The sequence below is a fragment of the Sciurus vulgaris genome (assembly GCF_902686455.1).
Source record: "Sciurus vulgaris genome assembly, chromosome: X".
In the NCBI taxonomy this organism is placed as follows: domain Eukaryota; kingdom Metazoa; phylum Chordata; class Mammalia; order Rodentia; family Sciuridae; genus Sciurus; species Sciurus vulgaris.
Genome location: NC_136471.1, coordinates 90291970 through 90304741, shown reverse-complemented (window position 1 = coordinate 90304741; position 12772 = coordinate 90291970). Strand labels below are relative to the sequence as shown.

The following is a 12772-nucleotide window of genomic DNA, read 5'->3' as shown; positions in this document are numbered from 1 at the left end:
AGAAACCTTGGCTGCAGAGGGAGAATAACTTGTAGCAGGACAGGAACGGAAGCAGAGAGACCAGTGAGGAGGCTGAAACAGTTTTCTAGATGAGATGCAATGGTGTTCTGCTCTGAGATAATGACAGGGTTGTAAGAAGTGGGTGGATTGGGGAAATATATTAGAGGTAACATTGCCAGAAATTGGGGATGGATGGGATATTGGGGGCGAGTGAGGAGGATGCCATTTCCAAATTTGCATCTCTATGATTTACTGCCACCCTCAACTGTTTTTAATCCTTCCCTATAAGATCACCTAGGACAAGTCACTCTTTCCTATAGGAAGGTAGAATAGCAGAATACATTTGTTTTGGGACCAGATTCTATGGGTACAAATCTCTGACTAGCTGTGTGAAATTAAAGAAGTTACTCTACCTCTGTGTAATTTAGTTTCCCCATGTGTAAAGCATTTATAAACAGTCTTTTGTGAGCATTAAATGAGAGGCAACAAGTACAATGTAGAAAAGTACCTGCACGTGGAAAGAGCTAAAAATGTTATTAGTTTATAGTCTTTGGGAAATTTAAAGATAATTATCACCATCTTCCCAAATGTTTATGCCCCTGTTAATTAAGCAGGGTTGTTCATGGAGCACAGAAAAACCAATCAGACCTCCTTTACCAGAGATACTGTAATTTATAATCCTACATCTCTCTCCAGCTTGGGAATCATCAGAAATTCTCTTGTCCAACAATGAAATTATCAAAACTACAGCTTGAATAGTTTATGTTCAACCTTCCCAAGTCCTCTAATTCTGTCCTTATGTACTGAGACCCAGAGATGTTAAGTAACTAGTTCAAAGTCCCAAAGCAATCAAGCAAACAGCTAGACTATTGCTAGAATCTGTACATGCCTTTTAGACTCCTAGTTCCTGATGCTTTCCATTTACCTTCCCCTCTGCCCACCATGGCTTGATCTTTTGCTCATGGCACTTACCATCTTTATCAGGAGTGACGAAGGTATAGAAAGCTGGTGGGTTCAAAGACTCCACAAACTTGGACTCCACCACTGACTCAGACAGCAGCTCTAGCTCCTCTGGGAGAAGGAGCAGACTGATGGCCTCAGAGAGGGTGCTGGAAGGCAGCAAGATTGGCAGATTTGGGGGGCTGCCTTCTTGCTTAGAACTGGAGCTGTTGGGTAGGACCATTGTTGGGACTCCTAGCACAGATTTTCCCAGTGCTTGCCTTGTGCTCTGGGGCCTTAACAACAGGTCTTGCTGAGGCCAGAGACTTCCAGTGGGTAGCACAGAGGGCAGAGTGGGGGTAAGGGGTGAGGGGAGGGGTGAGAGGACAGAGGTGGTCACGGTACTGCTGGGACCTGTAGGACTAGAGGCTGTGTTTGAGAATGTGCTAAGGCTCTGAGGAGGTAGGGGCCTGGGTCTGGCAGGTCTAAGGGGTAGTGGAGTTTTGGGTGTATGGGGGGTTTGTGTTCCAGGTTTGGAAAGCGATAAGTTTATGGAAGTTTGGTGAGGTAGGGCACTAGGTTTAAGAAGTGATAGGATTTTAGGGGTCTTAGGCAAGAGGATTCCAGGTCTAAGGTGTGGCAGGTTATTTGGAGTCTTTGGAGCAGTAATTTTAGGTCTGGTGTGTGGCGGGTGTTTGGGCATTGGAAGTGTAGAGACTCCGGGTCTGGGCTGTGACAGGGTTTTGGGTGATTGCGATGTGACTACCCCAGGTTGGGAGTGTGATGGGGAATCTGTTTTAGGTTGTGATGGATTATCAGGTTTAGAATGCCGTTGGCCAGCTTTGGTCTGGGCCAGGATGCCAGAACTCAGAGGTAGAACTTGTGCCTTGGAATTCATGGGTGATGTAATACCAGGATTCTGATGTGATGGAGCGCCAGACTTCATAAGCAATAGAGCACTAGAATTTGAGGGTGTAAGGGCAGCAGGTTTTGTCTTGAAAGTTGGCTGGGCTAAGGTACCAAACTCTTGTGCTGGAGTTTTGGGCTTTGGGTGTGCTAAGGTAGGTAGGGTACTAGAGCTCTGACCCAGTGGCTCCAACTCCTTGGAACTGGGCATCCTTGTAGAAACTGTAGTGGTTGAGGTTTGTTTTACAGGCCTTGATTTGGGGGAGACTTTGAGCACCAAGGCTGGCCGAGCTGTGCCTGTCCCTAAGCCATGGCTGCTGCTGGATGAGGGCATGATGGTGCTTGGCCCAGCTGTGGTGGATGACTGTCTCTTGGCTTCATCACTGACTTCCTTGGGCTGCACCATGACCAGTGAAGTCAAAGGTGTGACAAAATTGTATTCAAGGGATAGGTTGAGGATTTTGGCAGTCAGCAGGCTGCGAGTGGTGGTGTCATGGGCTTGAAAGCGTGCCTCCAGCAGCTCTCTAATGGTGACATAGGCCCAGAGGCGGCGGATGAATAGGGCCACATTGAGGGCTGGCTCTCCTGGGCAACCAAATGCCTTCAGGCTGCTGTTGGTGGCTCCTTCACTGTGGCGGGCCACAAGAAGCTGACCCTTGGGGCCACGGGCTGCTAGGTGAATGCCCAGTTCCTGCTCACCTGGCTGTACCTGGCCAGCTACTACTAGCTCTGAGCCACCAAAGTAGTTGGGGAACAGAGCCCAGGAGGAGGCCCCAACCATGCCACCCAGGTAGTCCAGGCGCACATCTGCCAGAAGGGGCATGGAGATTTCTTCATAGAGGCCCTCTAGTTGCAAGGCTGCATCAGTGTCCTCATATATACGTCGGGCCACTCCCCGGTTCTCCAACGACAGGCGACGCAGCAATGGGAAATCAGCATCATCCCCAAAGGCCAAACTGAACAGGGATACTCTGTGGCCCAGTGCCTGACGAATGTTGGAGAGGATCACACTGGGGGTCGTAATGCCGGCTGTGGGCTCCCCATCTGTCAGGAAGATAATCAGAGGAATCCTCCCCACAATGGGACCCTTCCCAGGCTCCTGGTTACTATGGTTCAACACTGAAGCAGCTGCCAGCAGGGCTGCATTGATGTCGGTCCCTAATTGGAGAGAAGATTGTGAGATCACTTTCTCTAGTTACTTCTACCCCCACTGCAGACACACTGGGTATTTCACCAATCTCCCAGGCTTAGCCATATATCATCTTATCTGCTTATCCTTCCCAACTCCTTTGGTCCCATCAAGTATCTCTGAGACCTGATGGTAGGGCCCACATGTCCTTGGCTTTTTATCACTTTCTGTTTCTGACTGTTCTTTAGTTGGTTTGTTTTTTGGGGGAGTTTCATTCCCTAGTCATACTGGCAGCTACCCAAAGATAGTAACCCCACTTTCTTGCTACAGGGGAAGAATTGGCCGAGTTGACAGGAGTGGGTGAGTGGGAGAGACTTCAGTAATTGAGAGGGGATTGATGAAAAACAGAAGTTTGCTCAAATACTTGAAAATAAATATCTAGATTATTGATTTTAAGTCTTAGCAAATTCTTCTGAGTAAATACTTTGAAGGAGGAAACTTAGGCCCTTAGATAAATGTGCCCTAAGATACATAGAGAATCAGCTACACTCTTTCTACCAGGAAAGGGAGATGGGAGGGGAACACAGAGCCTGAAGGGACATATTTGTATAAAATGCAACAGTTTCAGGCACTGTGAGAAGTGAGGAGGATAGGATGTAAAATGAAGAGAGGGTTTCCTCAAAATCACCACAGTCTGCCCATTTGGGTAGTGAGGTCTAACACTTACAACCATCAGCTTCCATGCGACCCAAGTAGTCCTTGGCACTGTGGACATTCTGGATAGTGGCCTGAATTGAACCTCCAGCTTTCCAGACACTAACTGTGTCAGAAAAGGAGATGATGTTGAAGTAGTCATTGGCTCGCAGATCACTGAGGATCACATTCATGGCTTTTTTAGTCTGTGGGATATGGATGAAGTGAAGGAGATGGGACAAGACTTGAGGTTTGTAAGCTTGAAAGGCTCTTTATATACAAGGCACTAAGGTCTAAATGCTGCATGGTTTTAAGTCACTCTGACTTCAGCATTCTGTAAGTCTAGGATTATCAAGTCAAGATGCTCTATGGACTTTACAATTCAAGGTTAGAACTGTATTATCCAATATGGCAGCCACTAGCCATATGTAGCTATTTAAACTAAAATGTGAATTAGTTAAAATTAAAGAAAATTTTAAAAATGTAGTTCTTCACTTGAAAGAACTACATTTCAAGTGTTCAATAACTACATGTGGCCAGTGGTTACTATAACTAGACAGCACAGATTTCAGAATATTTTCATCATCAAGGCAGTTCTAATGGACAGCAATGGTCTAAAATGTTCAAACTCTGTTTTCAGAGCCCTAGAATCCATGTGTTCTATGGTTCCTAACCCTTTGACCTAGGACTCAATGAGTCCAGGACTCTAAAGTTTGGGAGTCTTAAGATTCCAGGTCTGTGTAGCTGACTCTCAATGAGTTTGCATGCTTTGGTTTTGCTCTAATCTGTTTTCATTTTCACTCTGTTTCTTTCAGGCTAGTCTTCTCAGCAGCCCCCAGATAACCTAGATTCCATTTTTATCTCTACAACTATGCTCTTTTTGTGCCATTTAGCACACCCTACCACTTCCTCTTTATTTATTCAGATCTTCATTATTCTTTTTTTTTTTTTTTTTTTTTTTTATTGTAAACAAATGGGATACATGTTGTTTCTCTGTTTGTACATGTCTTAAAGGCATACCATTTGTGTAATCATAAATTTACATAGAGTAATGTTGTTTGATTCATTCTGTTATTTTTTCCCTTCCCCCCACCCCTCCCACCCCTCTTTACCCTCTATACAGTCCTTCCTTCCTCCATACTTGCCCCCCTCCCTGACCCTAACTCTAACCCTAACACTAACCCTTCCCTCCCCCCCATTATGTGTCATCCTCCACTTATTAGCGATATCATTCGTCCCTTGGCTTTTTGAGATTGGCTTATCTCACTTAGCATGATATTCTCCAATTTCATCCATTTGCCTGCAAATGCCATAATTTTATCATTCTTTATGGCTGAGTAATATTCCATTGTATATATATACCACAGTTTCTTTATCCACTCATCAATTGAAGGGCATCTAGGTTGGTTCCACAGTCTGGCTATTGTGAATTGAGCAGCTATGAACATTGATGTGGCTGTATCTCTGTAGTATGCTGATTTTAAGTCCTTTGGGTATAGGCCAAGGAGTGGGATAGCTGGGTCAAATGGAGGGTCCATTCCGAGTTTTCTAAGGAATCTCCACACTGCTTTCCAGAGTGGCTGCACTAATTTGCAGCCCCACCAGCAATGTAAGAGTGTACCTTTCTCCCCACATCCTCGCCAACACCTGTTGTTGCTTGTATTCTTGATAATCGCCATTCTAATTGGGGTGAGATGGAATCTTAGGGTAGTTTTGATTTGCATTTCTCTTATTACTAGAGATGTTGAACATTTTTCCATATGTTTGTTGATTGCCTGTAGATCTTCTTCTGTGAAGTGTCTATTCATTTCCTTAGCCCATTTGTTGATTGGGTTATTTGTATTCTTCGTGTAGAGTTTTTTGAGTTCTTTATAGATTCTGGAGATTAGCGCTCTATCTGAAGTATGATTGGCAAAGATATTCTCCCACTCTGTAGGCTCTTTCTTTGCATTGCTGATAGTTTCCTTTGCTGAGAGAAAGCTTTTTAGTTTCAATCTATCCCAGTGGTTGATTCTAGCTTTTATTTCTTGTGCTATGGGAGTCCTGTTAAGGAAGTCTGATCCTAGACCAACAAGGTGAAGATTTGGACCTACTTTTTCTTCTATAAGATGCAGGGTCTCTGGTCTGATTCCGAGGTCCTTAATCCATTTTGAGTTTAGTTTCGTGCATGGTGAGAGATATGGGTTTAGTTTCATTCTGTTGCATATGGATTTCCAATTCTCCCAGCACCATTTGTTGAAGAGGCTATCTTTTCTCCATTGCATATTTTTGGCACCTTTGTCTAGTATGAGAAAATTGTATTTATTTGGGTTTGTGTCCGTGTCCTCTATTCTGTACCATTGATCTACCTTTCTATTTTGGTACCAATACCATGCCGTTTTTGTTACTATTGCTTTGTAGTAGAGTTGAAGATCTGGTATTGCAATACCCCCTGTTTCACTCTTCCTGCTAAGGATTGCTTTAGCTATTCTGGGTTTCTTATTCTTCCAGATGAATTTCATGATTGCTTGCTCTATTTCTGTAAGGTATGTCATTGGGATTTTAATTGGAATTGCATTGAATTTGTATAGCACTTTAGGTAGTATGGCCATTTTGACAATATTAATTCTTCCTATCCAAGAACATGGAAGATCTTTCCATCTTCTAAGGTGTTCTTTAATTTCTTTCTTTAGTGTTGTATAGTTCTCATTGTAGAGGTCTTTCACCTCTTTTGTGAGATTGATTCCCAAGTATTTTATTTTTTTCGAGGCTATAGTGAATGGGGTAGTTTTCCTAATTTCTCTTTCCGAAGATTCATCACTTATGTATAAAAATGCGTTGGATTTATGGGCATTGATCTTGTAACCTGCTACTTTACTGAATTCACTTATGAGTTCTAAGAGTTTTCTGGTGGAATTTCCAGGTTCCTCTAAATATATAATCATGTCATCAGCGAACAGGGATAGTTTGAGTTCTTCTTTTCCAATTCGTATCCCTTTAATTTCTTTGGTTTGTCTAATTGCTCTGGCCAGAGTCTCAAGAACGATGTTGAATAGAAGTGGTGAAAGAGGGCATCCCTGCCTTGTTCCAGTTTTTAGGGGGAATGCTTTCAGTTTTTCACCATTTAGAATGATATTAGCCATGGGCTTAGCATAGATGGCCTTTACAATGTTAAGGAATGTTCCCACTATCCCTATTTTTTCTAGTGTTTTGAGCATGAAGGGGTGCTGTATTTTATCAAATGCTTTTTCTGCATCTATTGAAATAATCATGTGATTCTTGACTTTAAGTCTATTAATATGGTGAATTACGTTTATTGATTTCCTGATGTTGAACCAACCTTGCATACCTGGGATGAAGCCCACTTGATCATGGTGCACTATCTTTTTAATATGTTTTTGTATGCGATTTGCTAAAATTTTGTTGAGAATTTTTGCGTCGATGTTCATTAAGGATATTGGTCTGAAATTTTCTTTCCTTGATGAGTCTCTGTCTGGTTTAGGTATCAGTGTGATATTGGCTTCATAGAATGAGTTTGGGAGGGTTCCCTCCTCTTCTATTTTATGGAATACTTTGAGAAGTATTGGAATGAGCTCTTCTTTAAAGGTTTTGTAGAACTCGGCTGAGAACCCATCTGGTCCCGGACTTTTCTTTGTTGGAAGGCTTTTGATGACTTCTTCTATTTCAGTACTTGAAATTGGTCTATTTAAATTGTTTATGTCCTCTTCGATCAGTTTAGGCAATTCATATGTCTCTAGAAACCTGTTGATGTCTTCGAAATTTTCTATTTTGTTGGAGTATAGATTTTCAAAATAGCTTCTAATTATGTTTTGTATTTCAATCCTGTCTGTTGTGATATTTCCTTGTTCATTCCGAATTTTAGTGATTTGGGTTTTCTCTCGTCTTCTCTTTGTTAGTGTGGCTAAAGGTTTATCAATTTTGTTTATTTTTTCGAAGAACCAACTATTTATTTTGTCAATTTTTTGTATTGTTTCTTTTGTTTCAATTTCATTGATTTCGGCTCTGAGTTTAACTATTTCCTGTCTTCTACTACTTTTGGTGTTGGTCTGTTCTTCTTTTTCTAGGGCTTTGAGCTGTAGCGTTAGGTCGTTTATTTGTTGAGTTTTACTTCTTTTATTAAATGCGCTCCATGAAATAAATTTCCCTCTAAGTACTGCTTTCATAGTGTCCCAGAGGTTTTGATATGATGTTTCTTTGTTCTCATTTACCTCTAAGAATTTTTTAATTTCCTTCCTAATATCTTCTGTTATCCATTCATCATATAATAGCATATTGTTTAATCTCCAGATGTTGGAATAGTTTCTGTGTTTTACTCTTTCATTTATTTCTAACTTCAATCCATTATGATCTGATAGAATACATGCTAGTGTCTCTATCTTCTTGTATTTGCTAACATTAGCTTTATGGCATAATATATGGTCTATTTTAGAGAAGGATCCATGTGCTGCTGAGAAGAAAGTGTATTCGCTCTTGGTTGGATGGTATATTCTATAAATGTCCGTTAAGTCTAAATTATTGATTGTGTTATTGAGATCTATGGTTTCTTTGTTCAATTTTTGTCTGGAAGATCTGTCCAGTGGTGAGAGAGGCGTGTTAAAATCACCTAGTATTATTGTGTTATGGTCTATTTGGTTTCTGAAATTGAGAAGGATTTGTTTGACATACATGGATGAGCCACTGTTTGGGGCATAGATGTTTATGATTGTTATATCTTGCTGATTTATGCTTCCCTTAAGCAGTATGAAATGACCTTCTTTATCCCTTCTGACTAACTTTGGCTTGAAGTCCACACTATCGGAAATGAGAATGGATACTCCAGCTTTTTTGCTGAGTCCATGCGCATGGTATGTTTTTCCCCATCCTTTCACCTTTAGTCTATTGTTATCTTTTTCTATGAGGTGAGTCTCTTGCAGGCAACATATTGTTGGATCTTTCTTTTTAATCCAATCTGCCAGTCTATGTCTTTTGATTGATGAATTCAGGCCATTAACATTCAGGGTTATTATAGAGATATGATTTGGTTTCCCGGTCATTTGGTTCATTTTTTAAATTCTATTTATTTATTTCTTTGACACAACTTGTTTCCTCCTTTATTTGACAATTCCTTTAGGATAATTCCTCCCTTTGCTGATTTGCTGCTTTGTTTTTCATCTCTTCCTCATGGAATATTTTGCTGAGAATGTTTTGTAATGCTGGCTTTCTTTTTGTAAATTCTTTTAGCTTTTGTTTATCATGGAAGGATTTTATTTCATCGTCAAATTTGAAGGTAAGTTTTGCTGGGTATAAGATTCTTGGTTGGCATCCATTTTCTTTCAGGGCTTGAAAAATGTTGTTCCAGGCCCTTCTAGCTTTTAGGGTCTGGATTGAAAAGTCTGCTGATATCCGTATTGGTTTCCCCCTGAATGTAATTTGGTTCTTTTCTCTCACAGCTTTTAAAATTCTGTCTTTATTTTGTATGTTAGGTATTTTCATTATAATGTGCCTTGGTGTGGGTCTGTTGTAATTTTGTGTATTTGGAGTCCTATAAGCCTCTTGAACTTGATTTTCCATTTCATTCTTCAGATTTGGAAAATTTTCTGATATTATTTCATTGAATAAATTGTTCATTCCTTTGGTTTGTTTCTCTAGGCCTTCCTCAATCCCAATAATTCTTAAATTTGGCCTTTTCATGATATCCCATAGTTCTTGTAGATTCTGTTCATGATTTCTTACCATCTTCTCTGTTTGTTCAACTTTGTTTTCAAGGTTAAATATTTTGTCTTCAATGTCTGAGGTTCTGTCTTCCAGGTGTTCTATCCTATTGGATATGCTTTCTATGGAGTTCTTAATTTGGTTTATTGTTTCTTTCATGTCAAGGATTTCTGTTTGGTTTTTTTTCAATATCTCTAACTCTTTATTGAAATGATCTTTTGCTTCCTGTATTTGCTCTTTTAACTGTCGATTGGTGCGATCATTCAATGCTTGCATTTGCTCTTTCATCTCCTCGTTTGCTTCTCTGATCATTTTAATTATGTACATTCTGAACTCCTTTTCTGTCATTTCTTCTGCCATGCTGTCATTGGGTTTTATTGATGTAACATCTAGGTTTGTTTGCAGCATTTTCTTTCCTTGTTTTCTCATATTGTTCAGGTATCAGTTGACCGCTGAGATATTGCAGATTTCCTCTATTGACTTACAATGTCCCTGAAGATTTCTATATATATCCCCCCTTAGCCTTCAGTAGGCTGAAGTCTTGGAGGAAGTTGATAATGCGGAGCTCCACAAGGAAGCTGCCTCTCTAGGAGTGGTGGCCTTCAGGAGGGGTATAATCCCTGCTAGTGGGCAGAGGTGCCTCCACTTGTTGACCAATGGTCATCCAAAGGGGACCTAGGCTGCGGGCTGAGGCAAGGCCTTTTTGGGCCTGAGTCTCTGGTTTTACCGTCCTTGTGGGGAAACCTCACCCGGCAGGGATGACTCACCCGGTGGGGAGGTCTCGCTGGTCAGTACCCTCCTAGAGGTTCCCCTCAATTACAGCTACCGCCTGGGCTGGGCTGCCTTCCTCTGCAAAGTTCTCAGGGGCCCGGCCCTACCTCCTGGGCCTGGGAGCCTCACCCTTCGCAGATGAATCTCCTTAGGCTGCCCCTCCTCAGAGAATATGCCCTCAGGCCTGGAACCTTTGCTCCGCCCTAAGCCTGTCTCTGTGCGGCTCTTCCACCCAGAAGCCTCCTAGATCCTGTGACCCTGCTCTGCCCCTAATTGCCTGGCTATGCGGCCCCTCCTCTGAGCAGCCACCTGGGGCCCCGTACAATCTCTCTGAGTCCCAGAGACCCGCCACACGCCTCTTCCTCCAGACAGCTGCCCAGTATTCCGGTGCGGTCACTAGGAGTCCAAGAAACTCACTGCGTGCCTCCACCTCCCACCAACCACCCGTAGCCCTGGGCAATCAATCACTCCGAGTCGAAGTGACCCTCCCCGTTCCTCCTCCTCCTCCAGATAACCCCCCGAGTGTTCAGGAGTGGTCGCTCTGGGTGGCTCTGAATCCACGTGACCCGCTGCACGCGTCCTCTGGGCAACCGCCCGGAGCTCTTGGTGCGGCCACTCAAGACCAAGCGACCCACCACGCTTCCTCTCCAGGCAGCCCCCCTGTGTTCAGGCACTGTCCCTTTAAGTCCAAACAACTCACCACTCGCCTTCTCCTCTGAGCAGCCGCCTGGAGCGCTAATGCAGTCACTGCGAGTCCAAAGGACCCGCCGCGCTTCTCCTCCTCCTCCGAGCAGGCCCCGGGGTTCAGAAGTGGTCTGAGTCCAAACAGCTCGCCACGCAGCCTCTCCTCTGGCAACCGCCTGAAGCTCTGGTGTAGTCACCCCGAATCCAAGCGGCCGCGTTTCTCTTCCTCCTCCTCGTCCTCAGGGCAGGCCCCGGGGTTCAGAAGCGTCGTTCTGAGTCCAAACAGCTCGCCGCGGAGTTTCTCTTCTGGCAACCGCTTGTAGCTCTGGTGCAGTCACTCCGAATCCAAGTGGCCACGCTCCTCCTCCTCCTCCTCAGGGCAGGCCCCGGTGTCCTGAGTCCACACAGCTCTCCTCGCCACTCCTCCCCTGGGCAGCCGCCGGATCCCCAGTGGTTGCTCCGAGTCCCAGCGCTGTGCCGAGCAGCCTCCTTTTCGGCGCTCCTAGTTGTCCGAGTTCACTGCTCCAGCGGGGGGAGGGGCGTCTCACTGGCAGCTCTACTTCACAAAGTTTCCTGCGTTCCGGGACCACTGTCCCATCCGGGACGCCTCTCCAATGGGAGAGACTCACCCGGCCGCTTTGAGTTGGTCCCAAGTGTCTCGATATCTCCTCTTTTGAATCCTGAGTCCTGGAGCAACATGAAATGCAGCCACCCTCTAGGCCGCCATCTTGAAACCTCTCTTCATTATTCTTTCAGTTGTTTCTTCTCTGGAAACATCTTCTTTGAGTTGCCAACTCTTACCCTTCTCACCCTTCTTACTTGCTGTGTTCTAGACACTATATTAAATGCATTAGATGCATCAGACGAAGAAGGCACTAATATCACTCCTGTTTTGCACAGAGGCTCAAAGAGGTGGAGTGACTTGTTCATAGTCACACAGCTAGTAGTTGATGTGTTAGGGACTTAAATCCTTATTTGAGATATGTCAAATCCTGTGATCGTAAGAAAATACTATATATTCAATTCTTTAGACAGGTGTGGATTTCAGAGATCACAAGAAGGACATTTGACATCTACCTTAAACTGGTAGGAGATGTCTTGAATGCTTCTAAGTGGTATCTTTCTTGCTACTGGAAGAGCTCATGGGTTAGATCATGGATCCTGGAGTAGGGAGCTGAATGTTGTTTCCCTTGAGAGAGGGATAAGACTTAACATGATAGACTTTCATATGAATACATGACCAGTGTAACTCCACCTTATGTATGCCCACAAGAATGGGATCCTTATTGGAATGGGTTGTACTCCATGCATGTATAATATGTCAAAATACACTCCACTTCATGTGTATCTAAAAGCAACAAATAAAATTTTAAAAAATGAAAAAAAAAATCATGGCTTTTCCTGAGAACAACAGTAGAAAAGTGAGAGTCTTTGGGGACCTAGAAGGTAGAACCTCTTGTTAATCAGGGACAGATTATGTTTTTACAAGTGTATTGTTTAATTACTGATTGTTTTGAAATTTCCCAGCTATCTTTGTTATTGACTTCTAGTTTAATTCTACTTCATCTGAGAGTATAGTTTGTATGATTTATATTGTTTTAAATTTCTTAGGGTGTGTTTTATGGTCCAGAAGGTAATCTATTTGTAAAGGTTCCACGTGAGATTGAGAAGAATGCATATCCTGTTTTGGTGGAGGAAGTATTCTACAAATGTCAATTAGATTCTGTTGATTGATGGTGCTGTTCAGGTCAACTATATCCTTACTGATGTTTTGCCTGTGAGATTTGTCAATTACTGAGAGAGGGATAGTGAAGTTGCCAGCTATAATAGTGGATTTATCTCTTTCTCCTCTCAGATATATTAGTCATTACCTCATGTATTTTGGCACTGTTGTTAGGTGCATTCACACAAAGAATTGTTTTGTCTTGTGGGGGAATTGAATTATTTATCAAAATATTA

General features: G+C 42.9%; 1 protein-coding gene across 1 annotated transcript in view; it reads right to left on the bottom strand.

The window, feature by feature from the left end:
- The window catches only part of ITIH6 (inter-alpha-trypsin inhibitor heavy chain family member 6), a 35171-nt gene that overhangs the window by 4678 nt on the left and 17721 nt on the right, over positions 1–12772 (bottom strand). The window contains exons 7-8 of the mRNA XM_079124223.1: positions 3702–3873; positions 973–3003 (exon numbers count right to left, since the gene is read on the bottom strand). Of these exons, the coding sequence (XP_078980349.1) occupies positions 973–3003; positions 3702–3873 (2203 nt within the window). The remainder of the gene's footprint in view (positions 1–972; positions 3004–3701; positions 3874–12772) is intronic.